Source organism: Lontra canadensis, unplaced genomic scaffold (assembly GCF_010015895.1).
Source record: "Lontra canadensis isolate GAN:19392208 unplaced genomic scaffold, GSC_riverotter_1.0 scaffold1, whole genome shotgun sequence".
NCBI lineage: Eukaryota > Metazoa > Chordata > Mammalia > Carnivora > Mustelidae > Lontra > Lontra canadensis.
In genome coordinates, this window is record NW_022630995.1 from 2,757,816 (window position 1) to 2,782,349 (window position 24,534).

At 38.1% G+C, this 24,534-nt stretch overlaps 1 protein-coding gene across 1 annotated transcript in view; it reads right to left on the reverse strand.

Moving 5' to 3' along the window:
* CFAP299 (cilia and flagella associated protein 299) overlaps nt 1-24,534 on the reverse strand; it is a 604,562-nt gene that overhangs the window by 572,631 nt on the left and 7,397 nt on the right. Inside the window, exon 2 of the mRNA XM_032882203.1 lies at nt 1,475-1,605. Within this exon, the coding sequence (XP_032738094.1) occupies nt 1,475-1,605 (131 nt within the window). The remainder of the gene's footprint in view (nt 1-1,474; nt 1,606-24,534) is intronic.

Here is a 24,534-nt window from a genome sequence, read left to right on the forward strand (position 1 = left end):
TAAATTCTCAAACTTTTGTATAAAGGACCTGCAATAAGCAGAACACCCACCCCAAGGATGCCCATGCCCTAATTCCTAGAACCTGCAAACCTGTTACCTTACCTAGAAAAAGGGACTCTGCAGATGTAATGAAGGTTATAGACCCTAAAATAAGGAGATGATTGTGATAATCTAGACGGACTCGGTGTGACCACATGAGCCCTTAAAAGGAGAGGTCTTTCTCGGGCTAAAGTCAGGAAAGATGCTGCAGAAGGAGAAGTCAGAGAAATTTGAAGGGTGAGAGAATTTTGAACTCCTCCTGCTGAAAGTGGACCACATGGAAAGCATGAGGACAGACTACCCACGCCCAGGCCCCAAACTGACAGTGGACAAGGAAATGGGAACCTCAGTTCCATAATCACAAGCAACTGAGTCTGGCCAGTAACCTGAATGACTGTGGAAGCAGACTCATCCTCAAAGTCTCCAGACCATGACTTGGTCCAGCCAACACCCAGATTTCAACCTTGTGGTGTACTGAGCAGAGGCCCCAGCTGAGCCACTGTCCTCTTGACTTCTAACCCAAAGAACTATGAATAAATACATTCATGTTGTTTGAAGCCACTGAGTTTGTAGTACTGTGTTATGGCAGCATCAGATTACTAATATCTTACCAAATGTCAGTATATTAAATTCCAAAATTCCATGGTAATGAAGCACAATAACCACTAGAACAATCAATTCAAATTGCACACCGCTGGAACCAGTTCCCATTTCACTACCAAAACATTATTTGTTATGATAAATACATGAGAGATTTCTACTCATAATTATAGGGTAGTTTTTAAAATTATATCTAAGAATAATATGCCAATTTCTAAGTAATTGTCCTCTTCAACATGCACAGCTTTAGCATTCCTTTTTAAAAAGTAAACAGATAATTGCTTTGTCACACCTTTCATACTGGCTTATCCATTGATAAGGTTCACTTTAGGTAAACATCTCTTTCATAATATATCTAACATATTTAATTAGATTCCTAGATCATGTACCCAGTATTAGTCACATTAACAAAAGTCAGTGATCTTTAATAAAGTTGAATGAAATAATGTTTTCAGAAACGTAAGTACATAAATGATGTCAAAGACTTATAGGTCTCAGAAGTACAAAGAATTCTAAGGCAAAAGTCACTTATATTTTTAGTATACAAATACATAAAGCCAATAACACTGACTTACTTTTTAATAAGACTTTATTAGTCTAATGACAGTATTTTGGTGTTTACGTTTCTAAATTCATAGCTTCAAGTTGCATGTGACTTCTTGCAAGCGCATCACAGTTCCTGCAGTTCCTGACCTGAAGAACACGTGCTTGGGATATTTCAAGTTCTACCTGCTCCAGCCAATGTTTCTAAATTACAATAGTGCCAATGAAATTGGACTTTTCCGGAGACTCTACACTATGATATAAAATCTAGATTAGGAACACGGACACTTACTTTTTCTGAGTTCTTTCAGCCAGCCTTGCGATCTCTATCGCTGCCTTCCTTGCTTCAAAATCTTCCCTTTTTACCACCTCTCCAGTCCCTCGGTAGCCTAGCTCCACCAACTGGCGGGCCAGGCTTTCATCCTAAAGGAAACAATAAATTTTAAGATTTGTGCATGAATTAGACATCTTAGTTTTTATTTGATGTATACCGAGTAGCTGTTTTAAATGAAAAATCAAATTTATTTTTTAAATATGAGACATGTGAGATATGAAAACTTAGAATTCTTTCTAATGATACTTTCATCAACATGGATTGTCACCCTTTTCCCACAGATGTACAATGAAGATAAAAAGGAAACATCAGTCACTAAATTTTCTCTAAGGGATTAAAGGACAAAAGTCTGTTGTGTTTTTAAACCATTTATGAGAGCAGCTGTAGATAATTAATAGAGTATCTTTAAAACAATAAAACTGAGACAATAGTTCTCATACAAGAAAGACTTTTAAAAAAACCACTTGCACAAGAAGAGAATTGGGTTCCTCCCATAAAGTGCAACATTTCAGAGACTTACTTCCTTGAAGTCAATGAACTGATGACACAGAGCATTAAAACTTCAAATACAAAATAAAGAGCAGATGAATTTCCTATTTAATTGGAAAGATATTGTTTCCATATAACGTTGGTACCAATAAAAACAGCAAAGAAGAAACCCAGAAAGATGACAACAAAAAAGCTTCAAGCTGAAAAAAATTTTCCCACAATCCTTTAGCCCTTTCATATTTCAGCTACTTTAAGAAATGTCTCACACTTTTGTGTCGCTTGCATAGCATATTCAAAAAAGAATACTGTTTCCCCATAATCTGAAGAGGTGTCATTTTATGTTAAGTTACTGATACAAAGGCTAAAGTATTACATAAAAATATGTATATATTAATAATGTTCTTTATATTATCATCTTGGTTAAAATGAAATAAGCATACATTTTACTGTTAGATACTTTATACATCACTGTGGAATGCAAGAACCACCTGACAGGAAGAAAAAAAAAAAAAAAAAAAAACCACCACCTGACAGGATTAAATGAGAAAATGTAAGAGGCCCGGTTAACAATTGATTCAGCCCTTAGAGGCTGGTTTAAAATCTAAACCAGCAGAAGAAAACATTTAGACATTATCAGCCTAGAAAACTTGCTACTTTCCTTTGCTAAACATTAAAAGCAAACACAGTTGACTGTTAAACAGCAACAGTCTAAACTGGACAGGTCCACTTACACACATTTTTTTCTCAATAAATATACTGGAAAATTATTTAGAGATTTGCAGCAATTTTAAAAACTCACAAATGAATTGTGGAGCCTAAAAAGAGTGGAAGAATTATGAAAAAGTTACCTGTGTCATAAATGCATAAAATACATGTAGATACTAGTCTATTTTATCATTTACTACCCTAAAAGATACACAAATCTATGGTAAAACATTAAAGTTCATCAACACTTACAGACCATACACCATCTTTTCATCCTGATGTCAGAAATACCCATAACATCTACAGTGGTCTGTATCCTATAAGACAATAGTGATATAGGTACAGACAGACGACTTGTCTTATCAAGAGTTGATGTAAACTTTAAGTTTAGATAAACAACAGTCCAGTACTGTAAATGTGTTTTCTCTTCCTTGTGATTTTCTTTCTTTTAAAATTTTATATATTTATGTGAAAGAGAAAAAGAGAGAGAGACCGTGAGCAGGGTAGGGGCAGAGGCAGAGGGAGAAACAGACTCCACAATGAGCAGGGCTCTGTTCCAGGACCCTAGGCCATGGCCTGAGCTCAAGGCAGCGGTTAACAGACTGAGCCACCCAGGTCCCTCTGTATGATGTTCTTAATAACACCACCTTTTCTCCAGCTTACTTGATTGTAAGAATATAGCACACAATACACGTGATATACAAAACACGCACGTTTCATGTTCTCTCCTCAGCTGTTTATGTTCTCGGTATGACCACTGGTCAGCAGCAGGCCACTGACAGTTAAGTTCTGGGGGACTCAAAAGTTCTCTACAGATTTTTAACTGCATGGGGATCGGTGCCCCTAATCCCCTGTTGTTCAATGGAACTCCATGTAGTAATGGGGATGCATTTGCCAAGCTAATACAGTGCAAACCACCAAGCTTGGGAGGGCTGTGGGCCTTTTTTTCTGTCTTTTCCCTGCTTATTAGACTTGTTATTGCTCGGCTCTTTCGTGAGAACCACAAAACTAAGCAAATGCCTCCACCTAGTGGAATTAATATTTAATAGAAAAAAACAGTCGAGATTTTGGATTTGGTTTACAGAAGAGAGATGATTTGAGTGTAAGTTTACTTAAGTATATGCTAAAAGTGAGCAAATGGGAACAACTCTCAGCTAAACTCTGACGCTGTGTGGTTTTTCCAGAAGAACATAAAGGACTCATAGTCAACACAATATTTGACATAGTAAAGCCCACTAAAAAGTTGCTCTTTTAATTTCATATATGGCATGAATTGTGCATTTCTGAGCACCTTACCTGGGCCACAAAAAATCATCCGGATAGCTCTGCACTCATCTACACTAACGTGCAGTGTGACAGAGAGCAAGACCTACTGAGAAAACAAGTGGAAAGCAGACGTTGGTTGTCTCACCAACCTCTACCACGAGGAGAATCCTAAGTGATCTGTCCACTTTAAATGGTCAATCATCTCTAAAGAAATTATCCTTAAAGAAACCTAAGAAATAAAACATTTTTACTTATTCACATATTTAGCACTTCTGATGTTTTATTCCTTTGTGTAGGTCCATGTTTCTTGCTGATATGATTTTCCTTCTGCCTAAAAATCTCTTAACATTTCTTGTGGTGTAGGTCTGCCAACAACTACCTACCTTGCCTTTTGTTTGACAGAAAAAATGGATTTCACCTTAATTTTTGAAAGACGTTTTTGCTGGGTTGGTTAGTGTTCCAGGTTGACTTTTGAGCTTTCAACACTTTAAAGATGTCACCCCATTGCCTCATGCCTCATACTACCTCTTAGAGGTGTTTAATCTTTCCTGTCTGTTTTCTTTTATATAATGTGTCATGTCATTTTAGATTCTTTTAAGATTTTCACTTTATTACTGTTTTCAGCAATTCTAAGATAGTCCTTGGTTTGGTTTCTTTGTGTTTATGCTGCTGGAATGTGCTGTACTCCTTGGCTCTGTGGATTTATAGTTTTCACAAAATCTGGAAACTTCTTAGGCGTTATTTTTTCAAATATCTTCTATTCCCTACTTCCCTCTGACCCTTCTGGGATTCCACTTACATTTTTTGGAAGGGCAAAAAGATTATCATTTCCTGTAAAACTCTAATGGTTTTGACTATAACAGTTCATCTTAGTAAAAACAGGTGATCAGCCATGATAATCCAAGCATATAAAGAGAAGGCAGTAATCTTGCATTAATTGTCAGTGCTTCTTCCCTTATGTGAACATGAGTCACTGACTTTTGGAAGCCAGCAGTTTGGAGCAGGTTAACTATAAAGAGGCATCATGCACAGCAGAACCCAGACATGGCTCGCCCTTAAAGAGAAGGCTTCCTTGCTGCCCATGAACCATAAAACATGTGGCAAGGCAGAGGCCACCCAAGTGGGCAGCAAATGTCTGTACAAGACTTAATTCTGACTACACGACTCTTCTTCTGGGACAGACATTAGACAGCTCTCAGCTGCTGGAACAGAGGTTTGACCCCAAGGATGTGCAACGCAACAGTGCCTTCCAGTTGCTGTGGCCCTGGACTTTGCAGAGTTGGACTGGGACTCCAGGGTTCCATCCTAGAAGGCCACAAAGCTCCCCAGGGTCATACTGATTTCTGGAAGGCTACAGAATTCACTCAATTCACTCCCCAAACAAATTTGGGGCTGTACTGTCCCCAAGTCTTTGGGCCAGAGCCCATGCCCGCCCCCAGCAGCCCTGGAGCACAGTGCCTCCCACACTGGTCCTCTAGTGGGGTGAGGGTGAGGGGTAGAGGAAGACTGGAATTTGGTGTTATGTGGTGTGAGCCAGACTCCTAACAGGTGAGTCCAGAACAAGAGGCAGCCAGCATCTGGAGCACCGAGGTACTTCTCATCGGAAGGAGAGAGAGAAACAGAGAAAGAAAGAAGGAAGGGAGGAAGGAAGGGAAGGAGGGGGGGAGGGAGAAAGGGGAAGGGGAGGAGGGGAAGAGGGAAGAAGGAAGGTAGGTAGGCAGGAAAGAGGGAAGGAAGAAAGGAGGAAGGAAGGGCAAGAAGGAGGGAAGGGGAGGAGGGGAGAAAGGAAGAAGGGAGGGAGGAAAGAAGGAAGGGTGGGTAGGTCTATGGCCACTAGAACACTTGATTTTGCCCACAGGCTACTGAAGCTGCCTTAGCTTTTGTGTCTTTTGTTATTATGTTGTATATTGCTGGAAAAGAGTTATTATTGTAGTTCAGTCTTAGATTTCATCGACTAAACTCACTGATTTGTTCTAATAGGGTTCCAGTTTAATTTTCTTGCATTCTCATGGCAGATAATCATACTGCCTTTCTAATAATATTCCGGCTTCTTCCATGTATTTATGACATTTTTCTTTCATTGTAGCATTGTTGTGGTCAGACTACCAATAAAAAGTTACGAGTACTCACACTTTTATCATGTTTCTATTCCAGTGCTAAACTTTCAAATGTTTAACCATTGATTATGAGGTTTACAAGTGTTTGCTATGTATTCTTCATCAAGTTATGACATGAGTTTAGAATTTTATCCTATGCTTTTTCTACGTCTATGGAGATTATATATATATATATATTTTTTTTTTTTAAATTTAATGTCATGGGAAAATTTGCTCAAGCTACAAAATCAGAAAAGACCAGTAGGTGGTTTTAGAAGTCCCTGATTCCCCCCACAGAAAGACTATTTCTCACTCCCATTTGAATGCTAAATTACCTACTTTAGTGAGTCCAGGCGGGAAACAGATGACACATGTAAATGGAGTAACTAAGCAAATTGAGTGGCTGAGTTAATTAACAAAGGTATAGACAGGGTTAAGAGAAATCCTAGAGAGATAATGAAGGCCCCTGCCCCTAGCTAGGGCAATAAGTTATTAACAGCCACCAACCAGTCCAAATGAGGTAAGAGGAGGGAGCAGTTAATAGAGCCCAGGGAAATAGCTGTAGGACCCAACCCTAAATTGTGGCTTTTTGGAAAAAAATATCCATTGCTAACCTACAGCACAGTATGGAAGGAATCTGTGGGGGGGGGGGGGGGGGACTGCCTAACCTCTCTCTTTTGGATTCTAATTTCTTGCTGGTGTATTTATTCAAAATACAATTTTCCAGAAGTTTGAAGATGTTACCTTAATTTTATTATTTATAAGATTTACTTTAATTTTATTATTTTCAAAATAATAAAATTTTATTATTTATATATTAATGAATATTTATATTATTATTTATATATTATATATAATATAATATATATTATTATTTATAGACAACTAAATTTTATTTAGTAAAGATTACAGTATAAGTAAATCTTATAAATAATAAAAATAAAGTAATATCTTTAAACTTCAGGAAAATTTTATTTTGAAATAAATAAAATTTAGTTGTCTATAAATAATAATATACGGATTAGAGCATAGAAAAAGGTGCCAGTTTCAGCTTTACAGCATGAAAAGAGTTCTGGTGATTATTTCAAAATAAAATTTTCCTGAAGTTTAAAGATATTACTTTAATTTTATTATTTTCTTTTAAGAGTCACTCCTGGAAATGCAGTCTAAGATCAAGCTGACTTACAGGTAAGTTATTGACACTCCAAATTATTTTTTTTAATTTGGATAAAATATATAAAATATAAAATTAACCATTTTAAGTGTATAGTCCATTTTAAGTGTGTAGTATTAAGTACATTCATACAGTTGGGCAATCACCAGAACTCTTTTCATGCTGTAAAGCTGAAACTCTGTACCAATTAAACAATAATTCCCATTCTCCCTTTCCCCCAGACCCTGGCAATGACCATTCTACTTTCTGTCTATGCATCTGACTACCCCACGTATCTCATAAAAGTGAAATTACACAGTATTTGTCTTTTTGTGGCTGGTTTATTTCAGTTAGCATAATGTCCTCCAAGTTCATCCATGTGGTAGCATGTGTCAGAACTTTCTTCCTTTAAAAGGCTGAATATATTGCCTTGTAGATGGATGGCACCTTTTTCTATGCTCTAATCCGTCAACAGATTCTTGGGTTGTTTCCACCTTCTGATTATTGTGAATAGTGCTTCTAGGAACATGGGTTCACAAGTATCTGTTCCAATCCCCGTTTTCAATGCTCTTGGCTGTATACTCACAAGTGAAATTGCCAGATCATACAGTAATTCTCACTTTAATTTTTTGAGGAGATGCTCAAACAGCTCGACTACTTCCACAATGACTGCACCATTAGATATTGCCACCAGAGGTACAGTGTTCCAATTTCTCCATGTTCTTGCTAACATTTGTTATTTTGTTGTTGTTGTGTTATTGTTGAAAATAGCTATCCTAATAGATGTGAAATGCTATATCATTGTGGAACGGTTTTGTTTTGTTTTTTTCAGTATAGTTGAACACAATGTTACATTAGTTTCAGGTGTACAACTCAATGAGCTGACAAGTTTATACATTATGCTATACTCACAAGTGTACCAACCATCTGTCCCATAACATCACTATCACAATTATCATTGACTATATTCCTTATGCTGTGCCTTTTATTCTTGTGACTTACTCATTCCGTAACTGGAAGCCTGTATCTCCCAACCCTCTTCACCCAACCCCCACTTCCCTTCCCTCTGGCAACCATCAGTTTATTCTCTGTATTTACAGGTCTGATGTTGTTCGTTTTCTTAGATTCTATTTATGAGTGGAATCACACATTGTCTTTCACAGTCAGATTTATTTCACTTAGCATAGGTCCATCAATGTTATCTCAAATAGCACAGTCTCGTCCTTTTTTATGGCTCTGTAATATTCCTGTGTGTCTCCTGTGCCTGTGTGTGTTTGTGTGTGTATGTACCACATTTTCCTTATCCATTCATTTACTGATGGACACTGAAGTTGCTTCCATATTTTGGCTGCAATAAATATACAGGTGCACATTTTTGAATTATTGGGTTTGTTTAAAAAAGACTTTACTTATTTATTTGGCAGAGAGAGAGAGGACTACCAAGGGGAGTGGCAGGCAGAGGGAAAGGGAGAAGCAGGCTCCCTGCTAAGCAGGAAGTCTGATGTGGGTCTCAATCCTGGGACCCTGAGATCATAACCCAAGCTGAAGGCAGATGCTTAATTGACTGACCCACCATGCACTCCTCAATTAATGTTTTCATTTTGTTGAATAAATGCCCAGTAGTGGAATTAAGGGATTATATGATATTTCTATTTTTAAATTTTGAGTAATCTCCATATTGTTTTCCATAGTGGCTGTACCAATTTACATTCCACCAACAGCACAACAGAGTCCCCTCATCTCCACATCATCATCAACAGTTGTTACTTCTTGTCATTTTTATTTCAGCCATTCTACAGGATATACAGTGATATCTTACTGTGGTTTTTATTTGCATTTCCCTAGTGATTTGTGATTTTGAGCACCTTTTCATGTGTCTGTTGTGTGTCATTTTTCAATCAGACTGGTTTTTTTTTTCTTTTTGGTGTTGTTACATAAATTCTTCATATATTTTTGATATTATCCCCTTATCAGATATATCACTTGCCAATATATTCTCCCATTCAGTAGGTTGTCTTGTTTTATTGCTGTGCAACACCTTTTTATTATGATGTGGTCCCAGTAGTTTATTTTTGCTTTTGTTTACCTTGTCTTAGGAGACATATCTAGAAGAAAATGTTGCTGTGGCTGATGTCTGAGAAATTACTGCTGTGCTCTTCTAGGATTTTAATGGTTTCATGTCTCACATTTAGGTCTCTAATCCATTTTGAGTTTATGTCTGTGTATGGCATTAGAATGTGGTCCAGTTTCATCCTTTTATGTATAGCTGTCCAACTTTCCCAGCACAATTTATTGAAGAAATTCTCTTTTCCTCAATGTATGTATGATTTTGGTTTTGATTTGCATAGCTAATGATTTTTTTAAGATTTTATTTATTTATTTGACATAGAGAGATCACAAGTAGAGAGGCAGGCAGAGAGAGAGGGAGAAACAGGCTCCCTGCTGAGCAGAGAGCCGGATGTGGGGCTTGATCCCAGGACCCTGAGACCATGACCTGAGCTGAAGGCAGAGGCTTAACACTCTGAGCCACCCAGGTACCCCTGCATAGCTAATGATTAATGATGTTGAACATCTTATGAGCTTATTGGACATTTGTCATACCCTTTGAAGAAATGTCCATTCAAATACCTTGCCAATTTTTAACTGAGTTGTTTGCTTTTGTGTTGTTGAGTTGCAGAAGTTCTTTATATACTCTAGATATTAACCCCTCATTAGATACATAATCTGCAAATATTTCCTCCCACTCAATGGGCTGCCTTTTCACTCTATTGATAGTGTACTTTGGTGCACAAATGTTTTTAATTTTAATACCATCCAATCCAATTTGAATTATTTTTGAATTATCATTTTATTCTCAGAATTCTAAAATTCTATCACTATGTACCTAGTGGGAATCTTTTTCATTTGTCCAACTACATAGCTAATGCAGACTGTAATTTTGTGCTTATCTCCAACACAGAGAAAAAATTTTCTATTATTCAATTAAGTATTTTATCCCCCTCATTTTCTGCCTTATTTCTTTCTGGTAAGTTTATTGGATAGCTATTGAGCCTCCTGGAATTATTCTTTCATATTTTCTTTCATATAATTCTTTCTTATTTTCCTCTTTTTTTCACTATATTCTGAGTAATTATATCACTTTTAACTTCCAGATGATTAATTTGTCCTTTAAAAAGTGTCCATTCTATTAGTCCTTTTAAAAATGTTGTCAATTATATTTTTAATTTCTAAGAATTCTTTCTTGCTCTCTGATTCTCCCTTTTCATACATTTATCACTTTGTTCATTGGTTTCATTGATACTAAAATATCTCTGAGATAGAAAATTGGTATTTATTTAATGTGCTCCCTGGGTTTTAAATGTTTTGTTTTGCCTGACATTAGTTATTCTCCGTCGTCACCTTGGACTATCTCTTTCATTCTGTTTCCTCAAACATCTGTGGCTACATATGAACTGAGGACTGGATTGCTTAATACAGACATTAGCACAGATTCCCTCCATAGTTGTACAGGTCTAGTTCCCTCACCGGACTCTCCTCTGAATAGGTCAACTGCGGACGTTATGTATAAAAGGGCAGAACATGACAACATATAGACTCCACTTGAGGATACATGGGCATGAAAGAGAAAGGAGAGTTGGGATATATCCCACTCTTCCAACCTAACTGCCAAAATAAGGAGGACTTGGCATAATTATAATTTTTCCAGATTTTATGCTCCTCTTCAAAACTTCTAACATGATTTAATTGCTTTGAGCTTACTTCTTTTTTCTCAGGCTCCTTTACTCCCTCCAGGTCTCCTTATTAGGCCTGTACTTCACTTTCCTTAGAGAACAGTTCTCTCACTCATTCTTGGGTAAAATACTGCGAGTGTATATACCATGTATAGGGTGTTCCTCTGGCTTAGCTATGTGGAATTAACTTCTTTAATCAATTACAGGTTCTCTCTTGCCCCTCCTATTATTATTAACTCTGACATTTCTCTAAATCTGTTTTATTCATTTTGGCCTATGTTTTCTCTATCTTGTCAATCTGATACTATTATCTGCTTTCTAATTTACAAAAAATATGCACAATTTCTGGTTCCCTAGAATGGATCATTTCTTGTTTCCTAGTGCTTTTATTGATTTATTCTCTCTCATATTGACACAGAAAATAGGGAGACAGATGATGGAAAAATAGGAAGGGAGGAAGGAAAGGAGGGAGGAAGGGTTGGTTGATTATATCCAGGGCTCTACAAATCTGCTGTGTCCACGTTAGTTCTAGTCATGCTCTTCTTTCTTCAGATGTACTAAAAAAGCTTCACAAAAAGCCTTCTTGCCTCTATTTGTACACCAATACAAGCCATCCTCTCAGTAGAAGATTTGAATGATTAAACTACAGAGTGTTCATTGAATTTACTGACACATCCCTCATTTGCGACCACAAGAGAAAACAATTTCTATTGAATGATGAAGATGGGAACTAGCTTCTAGCGGGTTGAAAAGTGGAAGATGAGGAAATGAAGACAGAGATTATTTTATGATTCATTCCAGAATAGTAACTATAAAAAAGGAAGAAGAGAAAAATATGGTAGGGCAAGATAGAGAGAACTCAATGAACACAGGAAGGGACTCTGGAATTAACGGTGAGAGGAACTAATCAATACAGACAGTTCCCTAAAAGCATAAAAGGGAAGGGTGCAGAATGTCGGTAAATATCGTCAATCAAGGGTATTAACTGCAAACAGCAGAACTGTCATTAGTCCAAATACAAAAAGAAATTTTTTAAATACAATAGTCCCCAAACCCCAGGGAAAGTCGAGTTAAGACTACAGAGCCAGAAACAACACTCATAGCCACAGGAACTGTTTCGGCAAATATTCCTCTGCTGCCACCACTGAAAACAGATACTGTAACTCACCATTTTACTGAGGACATGAGACCCCAGAACTTTTGCCACTGTATCACCTGAAAGCCAAAAGCCTCCACCACCTCATTCAGTACAAAATGGATTCCACATGGTGCTTCCTATTACTCTTTTCTAAAGAGTGGCCTCATGCAAGTGCATGTGATTGGCAGTGCCTATGTACCTGCAAAGATAACACCAGAAGCAAGGGAAACTGAGAAGGTGAGTTGCGGTTTTTACCTTAGGAAGGTGGGACTCAGAGTTGGGAACATTCTCAGAAACATTATAATGATAGTGAGTGTTCAAAATGAGGACACAGGAAGTGGACAGACAGGCATTACATGTGTTAGACACTAGTAACACAGGAGGGAAGGAAGAGAGCATACCAAGAAATTAAGATAGTTTTATAAGTTTCATGGTAGAAAACTGAGGAAGTTTCCAGCTCAATTTGCTTTTCTTTGTTGACTTTGAGGTTGGAGGTTTTGTTTTCTTTGTTGACTAAGAGTCAGAAGTCTAGAGAGTAAAAGTTTGAAAAAACAAGTTGTGAAACAAACAAGGGATATCAACAGGCAATTCACAGAAGAAATGCAAATGGTGAAGAAACATATAAAAAGATAATCAACGACACTAAATATCAGGGAAATTAAAATTAAAACCATGAGCTTTTTTTCACATATGATACTGGCGAAAAATGAAAGGGCTGACGATATTGGTGATGATCTGAGGAAAGAAGTGTCTCAAATGCTGATGGTGGGAGACTAAATGGCTACTCTGGAGGGCACTTAACCATGTTCATTATGACCCATCGGTTCCACTTTTTGATATATTGACAACGCACATAAAGAACATGTACCAAAGATGCTCATTTCACTGTTGTTCATGATACTGTATAAGGAAAACAAACTTCTAAAGAACCTAAGTGAAAAACATGTAAAGCAGCAACTTCTAAAGAACAGGGAGACCTATAATAGAGTGACATTAAAAGGTCTCCAAGACTTAATCTCATTTTCTTAAATTACAGAAAGATATAAAAATTACTTTTTGTGTAGAAAATGACGAAGAACAGGGGCGCCTGGGTGGCTCAGTGGGTTAAAGCCTCTGCCTTCGGCTCAGGTCATGATCTCAGGGTCCTGGGATTGAGCCCCGCATCGGGCTCTCTGCTCTGCAGGGAGCCTGCTTCCCTCTCTCTCTGCCTGCCTCTCTGCCTACTTGTGATCTCTCTATATCAAATAAATAAATAAAATCTTTAAAAAAAAAAAAAAGAAAATGACAAAGAACAGTATATGTATTTACATATAATAAAAATAAATACAATTTGTTGAAGACTGCTCATATAAATACAAAGGAAGGATATTGGGTTGAACTATATAACACTTGCCACTGCTGCTTGGCTCAGAACCACAGCAAATATGCAGCATCTCCTACCTCCACCAGCCATGCTGCATCCCCCCACTTTCAACTAACACCTCCCCTGAGTGTTAATAGATCACCAGTGTTGTGAACCAGACCTCATTCCTGAGGGGTCTGAACCCCAGTAACCATTCCCCTTCCAAGCCCTGGTTGCTACACTTGTCCATTTACCACAACAAGAGGCATCCAAGTGAATCACCAGAATCTTAAACACATTCCTTCATTATTGATTGTGTAACAGCCCTAACTTTCCTGACAGGCAGGGCCAATTATTTTTGCCAATATAGTGACTGTCTTCTCACGTCCAGATTCCTAGACGAGTAGCCTAAAGATTCCAGGGAAGAGCTGTAACTTATAATTCAACGGGACTCTCACCGAGTCACCTGATGGGAGTGTTTCCCCATTTGGTACTGTAATAGCACTCCAACCGGTAGTAAGGGTTAACTTGCTTCAAGCTTATGTACCTCTTGCTTGCTGACCTAAAACCCCTGATTTGTAGCAGAACTAACATGTTCCTCAAGATTTGCAGACCACTGCCCTTGAGGAGTGAAGGACCAAACTTTCCCAGAAAATAAGGCCTGACTACTTTTGAAAATAATGTCCATGGATCCCAGCAAGTCTGTTCAGGGTCATGGTGGCATACAACCAACCACCTGAGCACCTGTTTCTCCTGCACACAGCCCCCCTCCCTTTTCCCATATCTTCCCCCATTAAAGCCCTTTGGCTTTGCCAGGAAGATGAGGATGGCCTTTGAGACGTTTGTCCACCATCCTCCTAAGTTGTTGGCTTCCTATAAGGGAAATTTCCTTTCCCACCATCACTTCTCTGAACTATTGTTTTCTAGTGGTGAGCAGCTAAACTGGAATTTAGAACTGGTTCTCTATCCAGTAACAGTACGAGGACAATTAACCCTGCAGAGCCCATAGTAAAGTAAGAAAGCACAAATTTCCTGAGTTGATCATTGAGAATGATGGTAAGATGTTTCAACCTCTTAGTTCCCAGACCAAGAAAACAAACCTAAATGCAAAGTTCTTTAATTCACAGTGTACACTGTATTGTGGAGAATGGCATCCCAATTCTCTTAAACTATCATCTACAAAGTGGCACTTCAGTTGTGCTTTTAGGAACCCATCCCAAAGATATATCTGCTGGCAGCTCTGAATGTTTCAGAATATATTATGAGAAAAGAATCACATAGATAGTTTTACTCCCACTTCTCCTTTGTTTTAAAATAGGTCCCTGGTCTGACATGATGTTATACAGAACCCTGTGCCTATGGAACAAATATTCCATAAGCCCCCATTGATAGATTCAACATAATCCCTATCAAGATTCCAATAACATTTTTCTATGGAAGTAGGAAAAAAGTGCTAAAATTTATATGGAACCACAAAAGACCCCAGGATAGCCAGTACAATCCTGATAAAGAACAACAAAGTGGGAAGCTGTATTATTTCAAGCTATATTATAAAGGTATAGCAATCAAAAAAGAATTGTACTTGCACAAGAACAGGCACACAGATGAATAGTATTGAGAGACCGGAAATAAAACCATGTGTATATGGTAAACTAGTATTTGACAAAGGAGCCAAGAATGCTCAATGGCAAAAAGATCATCTCGTCAATAATTGGCACTGGAAGTTGGATGCTCACATGTAAAAGAATGAAATTAGACCCATATCTTAAACCACTCAAAAATAAACTCAAAATGAATTTAAGACTTAAATTAAGACTAGAAACCATAAAATTCCTAGTGGAAAACATAGGGGAAAAGCTCCTTGATGTAAGTCTCAGCAACAATTTTTTGGGATATGGTACCTAAAGCATAAAGAACAAAATACAAAATAAAAAATAAGTAAAAGATACTACACCAAAAGGAAAAGCTTCTACACAGTGAAAGAAATAATCCACAAAATGAAAAGGCGAGCTATGGAATGAGACAAAGTACTTACAATTCATGTATCTGATAAGAGGTTAATGCCCAAAATACACAAAGAATTCATACAACTCAATAGCAAAAAAACAAATAATCCAATTCATAAATGGGCAAAAGACCTGAACAGACTTTTTTCAAAGAAGATATTGAAATGGCCAACAGGTACACCAAAAGGTGCTCAAAATCACTCATCAGCGAAATGCAAATCAAAATCATAATGAGACATCACTTCACACCTGTTAGAATGACTATCATCACAACGACAATAGATAACAAACACTGGTAGGAATGTGGAGAAAGGGGAACACTTATGCATTGTTAGTGGGAATACAAACTGGTACAGTCACTATGGAAAACAGTGTAGAGGTTCCTCAAAAAATGAAAAATAGGATAGAGGCAAGATGGTGGAGGAGTAGAGACTGAAATGAAATCAGGTCACAGGAGTTCAGCTAGATAGTTATCAAACCATTCCGAACACCTACAAACTCAATGGGAGGTTGAAGAGAAGAAGAGCAGCAATTCTAGGAACAGAAAATCGACCACTTTCTGGAAGGTAGGACGTGCTGAGAAGTGAATACAAAGCAATGGGAAGATAAATTATGGGGGAAGGGGCCGGCTCCTGGCAAGTGGTGGAGCAGTGGAGCATAAAATCAGAACTTTTAGAAGTCTGCTCCATTGAGGGATATCGCTCCAGAGGCTTAGTGGGGATGAAGCCCTTGTGGGGACAGTGTGGTCTCAGGTCCCATGGAGTCACTGAAAAATCGGGGGTGTCTGAGTGTGGTAGAGCTCCCAGGTATCGGAGTAGGGAAGCCGACTACAAAGAGCCAACGAGTGAGTTCTCAGCTCAGGGTTACCTTAAACCATGATCCGCAGCACAGCCAGACCACTGCTCTTTGAGCAGGGACCCCACAGGTGGCAAATCCAGGGAGACTCACCTTCCTCCTCTGAAGCAGGAATCTGCTGGGTTTGGAGACTCCAAATGGGGCTGTGCGCCAGAGACAGAAATACTCGGTCATAGGCCGGGATAGGCCAGAGCATGGCCAGAAACCAGGGAGATGGGAGTGACTGACCCCTTTTCTCTGAGGGTGCACTGAAGAGTGGGGCCCCAAGCCCCTGGCTCCTCTGGGCTGGAGATTGGGAGGCCACCATTTTCATTGCCAGAGCTCTATGGAAAGCATTCAGGGAACAAAAACTCCCAAGAGCGAACTCAAGCAGATTTCTTAGCCTGGCCCCTGGCAAGGGCGGTGCAATTCTGCCTCGGCAAAGACATTTGAGAATCACTACAACAGGCCCCTCCCCCAGAAGATCAGCAAGAACATCCAGCCAAGACGAAGCTCACAGATCATGAACAGCATAACTCCAGAGCTAGGGGAAAGCAATGCATGGAATTCATGGCTTTCTCCTCATGATGCTTTAGTCTGGCAAAATTAAATGAAAATTTTTTTAATTTTATATTTTTCTTATTTTAATTTTTTAACTTTTCCTCTTTCCTCTTTTAACATTTTTTAACTAGCTTATCTTAATAATACCTTTCTTAAAAAAATCTTTTAAAACCATTATTATAGTCAAATTTTATCCTTCATTGTATTTAACCTCATTTTTTGTATACATATAAGGTTTTTTTTTCCTAAAAAATTTTGGGATACAATTTTGTCTTATAAATCAAAATATACCCTAAATCTAGCACAGGGATTTGTTCTCGTCTCCAGCCTGAGCACATTCTCTCCCCCTTTTTTTTTTCCATCTTTCTTTTTCCAACCAACTTGTCAATTCCTTTTTTAGAATTCGTTTTAGTTGTTATCTTTACAGTCATATTCCATCCCTTCATCGTGTTTACCCTTATTTTTGTATATATATGTTTTTCTTTCTTTAAAATTTTGGGAGGTATTTCTTCTAAGAGACCAAATACACCCAAAATCAAGTGGGTGGCTCTGTTCTATTCACCAGCCTAATATACGTGTGTGTGTGTATTTTTTTATTCTTTTTACCCCTTCCTTCTCCCCGCAATTTGGGGTCTCTTCTGATTTTCTGGAGTCTTTGCCACCCTTTTAGTATTTTATTCTCTCATTCATATATTCTTATCTGAATAAAATGACAAGGAGGAAAAACTCACCACAAAAAAAAAAAAAGAACAAGAGGCAGTACTGACAGCTAGGGACCTAATCAATACAGACATTGGTAATATGTCACATCTAGAGTTCAGAATGACGATTCTCAAGCTGCTAGCTGGGCTTGAAAAAGGCATGGAGGATTTTAGAGAAACGCTGTCTGAAGAAATAAAATCCCTTTCTGGAGAAATAAAAGAACTAAAATCTAACCAAGCTGAAATCAAAAAAGCTATTAATGAGTTACAGTCAAGAATGGAGGCTCTTACTGCTAGGAAAAATGAAGCAGAAGAGAGAATTAGTGATAGAGAAGACCAAATGATGGGGAATAAAGAAGCTGAGCAAAAGAGACAAAAAACTACTAGACCATGAAGGGAGAATTCGAGAGATAAGTGATACCATAAGATGAAATAATACTAGAATAATTCGGATTCCAGAAGAAGAAGAAAAGCGGGGGGCAGAAGGTATATTGGAGCAAATTATAATAGAGAATTTCCCTAATATGGCAAAGGGAACAAGCATCAAAACCCAGGAGGCACAGAGAACCCCCCTCAAAATCAATAAAAATAGGTCCATACCCCATCATCTAATAGTAAAACTTACTAGTCTTAGTGACAAAGAGAAAATCCTGAAAGCAGCTCGGGACAGGAAGTCTGTAACATACAATGGTAGAAATATTAGACTGGCAGCAGTCTTATCCACAGAGACCTGGCAGGCCAGAAAGAACTGGCATGATATATTCAGAGCACTAAATGAGAAAAATATGCAGCCAAGAATACTATATCCAGCTAGGCTATCAATGAAAATAGGAGAGATAGAAATCTTCCAGGAAAAACAAACAAAAAAAGAATTTGTAAACACCAAACCAGTCCTATAGGAAATATTGAAAGGGGTCCTCTAAGCAAAGAGAGACCCTAAAAGTAGTAAATCAGAAAGGAACAGAAACAATACACAGTAACAGTCACCTTACAGGCAATACAATGGCACTAAATTCATATCTTCCAATAGTCACCCTGAATGTAAATGAGCTAAATGCCCCAATCAAAACACACAGGGTATCAGAATGGGCAAAAAAACAAAACCCATCAATATGCAGTCTGTAAGAAACTCATTTTAGACCTGAAGACACCTCCAGATTTAAAGTGAGGGGGTGAAAAACAATTTACCATGCTAATGGATATCAAAAGAAAGCTGGGGTGGTGATCCTTATATCAGATAAATTAGATTTTAAGCCAAAGACTATAAAAAGAAATGAGGAAGGAAGATGTATCTTATTCAAAGGGTCTGTCCAACAAGAAGATCTAAGAATTTTAAATATCTATGCCCCTAACATGGAACTAGCCAACTATATAAACTAATTAATAACAAAATAAAAGAAACACATTGACAATAATACAATAATAGTAGGGGACTTTAACACCCCCCTCACTGAAATGGACAGATCATCCAAGCAAAAGATCAACAAGGAAATAAAGGCTGTAAAGGACACACTGGACCAGATGGACATCACAGATATATTCAGAACAATCCATCCCAAAGCAACAGAATACACATTCTTCTCTAGTGCACATGGAACATTCTCCAGAATAGATCACATCCTGGGTCATAAATCAGGTCTCAACCAATACCAAAAGATTGGGATCATTCCCTGTGTATTTTCAGACCACAATGCTCTGAAGCTAGAACTCAATCATAAGAGGAAAGTTGGAAAGAACTCAAATACATAGAGGCTAAAGAGCATCCTACTAAAGAATGAATGGGTCAACCAGGAAATTAAAGAATTGAAAAAATTCATGGAAACAAATGATAATAAAAACACAATTGTTCAAAATCTGTGGGACACAGCAAAGGCAGTTCTGAGCAGAAAATCTGTAGTGATAAAAGCCTTTTTCAAGAAACAAGAAAGGTCTCAAGTACATAACCCAACCCTACACCTAAAGGAGCTGGAGAAGAATAGCAAAGAAAGCCTAAACCCAGCAGGAGAAGAGAAATAATAAAGATCAGAGCAGAAATCAATGACATAGAAACCAAAAAAACAATAGAACAAATCAACAAAACTAGGAGCTGGTTCTTTGAAGAATTAATGATTGATAAAGCCCTGGCCAGACATAGCAAAAAGAAAAGAGAAGGGACCCAAATAAATAAAATCATAAATGATAGAGAAGAGATCACAACCAATACCAAAGAAATACAAACAATTATAAGAACATATTATGAACAACTATACACCAGCAAATTTGACAATCTGGAAGAAATGGATGCTTTCCTAAAGACATATAAACTACCAAAACTGAACCAGGAAGAAATAGAAAACCTGAACAGACCTATAACCAGTAGGGAGATTGAAGCAGTCATCAGAAATCTCCCAACAAACAAGAGTCCAGGGCCAGACGGCTTCCCAGGGGAATTCTACCATACATTTAAAGAAGAATTAATACCCATTCTCCTGAAACTGCTCCAAAAAATATAAATGGAAGGAAAACTGCCAAACTCATTTATGAAGTCAGCATTACCTTGATCCCAAAACCAGGCAAAGACCCCATCAAAAAAGAGAATTATAGACCAATATCCTTGATGAACACAGATGCGAAAATTCTCACCATAATACTAGCCAACAGGATCCAACAGTACATTAAAAGAATTATTCACCAGGACCAACTGGGATTATTCCTGGGCTGCAAGGCTGGTTCAACATCAGCAAATCAATCAATGTGATACAATACATTAATAAAAGAAAGAACAAGAACCATATGATACTCCCAATAGATGCTGAAAAAGCATTTGGCAAAGTACAGCATCTTTTCTTGATCAAAACTCTTCAAAGCATGGGGATAGAGGGTACATTCCTCAATATCATCAAAGTCATCTATGAAAAACCCACAGTGAATATCTTCATCAATGGGGAAAAACTGAGAGCTTTTCCACTAAGATCAGGAACATGGCAGGGATGTCCACTATCACCACTGCTATTCAACATAGTACTAGAAGTCACAGCCTCAGCAACCAGACAACAAAAAGAAATTAAAGGCATCCGAATGAGCAATGAAGTCAAATTCTCACTCTTTGCAGATGATATGATACTATATGTGGAAAACCCAAAAAACTCCAGTCCAAAACTGCTAGAACTTGTACAGGAATTCAGTAATGTGTCAGGATATAAAAGCACAGAAATCAGTTGCATTTTTAAACACCAACACCAAGACCAAAGAATGAGAAATTAAGGCGTCAGTCCCATTTACAATTTCACCCAAAATCATAAGATACCCAGGAATAAACCTAACCAAAGAGGCAAAGAATCTGTACTCAGAAAATTATAAAAGTACTCCTGAAAGAAATTGAGGAAGACACAAAGAAATGGAAAAATGTTCCATGCTCATGAATTAGAAAAACAAATATTGTGAAAATGTCTATGCTACCTAAAGCAGTCTACACATTTAAGGCAATCCCTATCAAAATACCATCAATTTATTTCAAAGAAATATAACAAATAATCCTAAAATCTATATGGAACCACAAAAGACCCCAAAATAGCCAAAGGAATGTTGAAAAAGAAAACCAAAGTTGGTGGCACCACAATTCCAGACTTCAAGCTCTATTACAAAGCTGTCATCATCAAGACAGTATGGTACTGGCACAAAAAATAGACACATAGATCAATAGAACAGAATAGAGAGCCTAGAAATAGACCCTCAACTCTATGGTCAACTAATCTTTGACAAAGCAGGAAAGAATATCCAATGGAAAAAAGACAAGTCTCTTCAACAAATGGTGTTGGGAAAATTGGGACAGCCACATGCAGAAAAATGAAACTGGACCATTTCCTTACACCACACACAAAAATAGACTCAAAATGGATGAAAGACCTCAATGTGAGACAGGAATCCATCAACATCCTTGAGGAGAACACAGGCAGCAATCTCTTCAACCTCAGTTGCAGCAACTTCTTTCTAGGAACATTGCCAAAGGCAAGGGAAGCAAGGGCAAAAAAGAATTATTGGGACCTCATCAAGATCAAAAACTCTTGCACAGCAAAACAAACAGTCAACAAAACCAAAAGACAACTGATAGAAAGAGAGAAGATATTCATGAATGACATATCAGATAAAGGACTAGTATCCAAAATCTATAAAGAACTTATCAAACTCAACACCCAAAGAACAAATAATCCAATCAAGAAATGGGCAGAGGACATGAACAGACATTTCTGCAAAGAAGACATCCAGATGGACAAAAGACACATGAAAAAGTGCTCCACATCACTCAGCATCAGGAAATAACAAATCAAAACCACAATGAGATACCACCTCACACCAGTCAGAATGGCTAAAATTAACAAGTCAGGAAATTACAGATGTTGGCAAGGATGTGGAGAAAGGGGAATCCGCCTACACTGTTTGTGTACACTGTTTGTGGGAATGCAAGCTGGTACAGCCACTCTAGAAAACAGCATGGAGGTTCCTCAAAAAGTTGAAAATAGAGCTACCCTATGACCGACCCAGCAATCACACCACTGGATATTTACCCAAAGATACAAATGTAGTGATCCAAAAGGGCACATGCACCCAAATGTTTATAGCAGCAATGTCCACAAGAGCCAAACCATGGAAAGAACCTAGATGTCCAACAACAGATGAATTGATAAAGAAGAAGTGGTATGTGTGTGTGTGTGTGTGTGTGTGTGTGTATATGTATGTATATATGTATATATATACATATATATATAATGGAATACTATGCAGCCATCAAAAGAAATGAAATCTTGCCATTTGCAATGACGTGGATGGAACTAGAGGGTATTATGCTGAGTGAAATAAGTCAATCAGAGAAAGACAATTATCATATGATCTCCCTGATATGAGGAATTTGAGAGGGGGGCTTGGACGGTAGGGAAGGAAAAAATGAAAAAAGTTGGGATCAGGAGGGAGACAAACCATAAGAGACTCTTAATCTCACAAAACAAACTGAGGGCTGCTGGGGGGAGAAGGGGTATGGAGATGATGGTTGGGTTATGGGCATTGGGGAGGGTATGTGATATGATGAGTGCTGTGAAGTGTGTAAGCCTGACAATTCGCAGACCTGTACCCCTGGGGCAAATAATACATTATATGTTAATAAAAATAATTAATAATTTTTAAAAATGTAAATAAAACTACCACATGATCTAACAATTTCACCTTTGCGTATGTATGTGAAGGAAACAAAATCAGTATATCAAAGAAATATCCACAGCCCCATATTCATTGCAGCATGATTCACAAAAGACCTGGAAAAAACCTAAGTGTCTTCCAACAGGTAAATGGTCTTAAGTGGATAAAGAAAATATGTATGTGTTAGAATGCTATTCAGCCATAAACAATAAAGAAATCCTGCTACTTGAGACCACACAACATGCATGGACCTTGAAGGCATTATACTAAGTAAAATAAGTCAGAGGAAGACAAATACTTCATGGTATCACCTATATCACCTATATGTGGAATCTAAAAACAAAACAAACAACAACAAAAAATTCATAAAGAAATCAGATATATGGTTACCAAAGCAGAGATGTGAGAGAACTGAATGAAAGCAGTGAAAAGGTACAAACTTCCAGTTATAAGATAAATAAGTACTGGAGATATACTATACATTTTAACTAAAATAAATACTGCTGTATGGCATATTTAAACATTTCTAGGAGAGTAAATGCTAAGTTTTATCACAAGGAAAAAAAGCACTTTTTTCTTACATTTATATGAGATAATGAGTGTTAACTTGTTGCAAAAATCATTTCGCAATACATGTCAATAAATCATTACATTTTACCTCTTAAACTTATATAGTGCTCTATGTCAGTTATATCTCAGTACAACTGAAAGGACAAAAAAGAAAATATTCCATTAAGACTTAGACAGGATAGCTGACATGTGACTATACCACATATGCTTATGCCTATCAGATTGAATTGTCCGCCCTTCCGAAAAGGAAGGGGTCTGCCATGGTCAATCTTCCACCAAGCAGTTGGTTGGTTACCTTGAGAAATGGTGCTTTAGCAGAGGGCTGGCCTGGACTGTCGACATGTTGGACATTCAGAGGTCACAGTAGCTAGACTGGCCTTGGTAAGTGGGAGCACATGCTGTGGGGCTCCTGCAGAGCCCCACCTCTGCCACCACAGTCCCTTCTTCTATGGGCCCACCATGTCAGCACAGAGGTGGTAAATGAAAAAGGCAGGCTGACGGCAACTGGCCATGTCCTTCTGTCTGCCTGGTTGTGTATGCCTCGTCTGTGCTAGGCGCATTGTGACCACTTCCACATGGGCAAGCATATTTGCTTCTGGCATTTACCACTGCCTAGCAGTCCTTATATAGTTTAACTGTGAACCGCTTCTGTGGTCACAGAAAGTAGATGACCTCTGAAAAGATTCTGTCTTCCCACAATCTTTAAAGACCTCACCTAGTTGAAGCAATACTGCAGCTACTGTCCATTTTCAATTTCCACCCACATACCAAATGGCTCATTTGTACACCAGGCTCGGACTTTTCCTTCCTCTTGTAGCCAGTTATAAGAAAGTCTCCACATAGCCATGTATGTAAGCTGAGGAAAAGATGCATGTCTACCAGCCTTGAAAACCTAGGATCTAGACTCTTGCTTATGCAGCTGGCACACCCTCTTTGTTCCCAGTCCTGCTCTGTTCCAGATGTACTACACCCCCATCTAATCACTGTTGCTGGGCCTGCTTGACCTCAAGACTTGGTGGGTCCCAAAGAACTCAGCTCATTATGGGCAGTTCCAAGTCCATGGCCCTTTGCTGATTCCATGACCAGCTGCTCTTTTTTTTTTTTTTTCTCTTAACCAGAACCCAGTGGTATACCAGGTGTTTCTGGCATATTATTCTCCTTTTTAAGGACATATAATTCTATTCTGCTTATAGCATGGACTTGCACTTAGCCTCTCTGACCCCTTGCTTGCTTGGCTAAACACTGTTTTACTGTAAT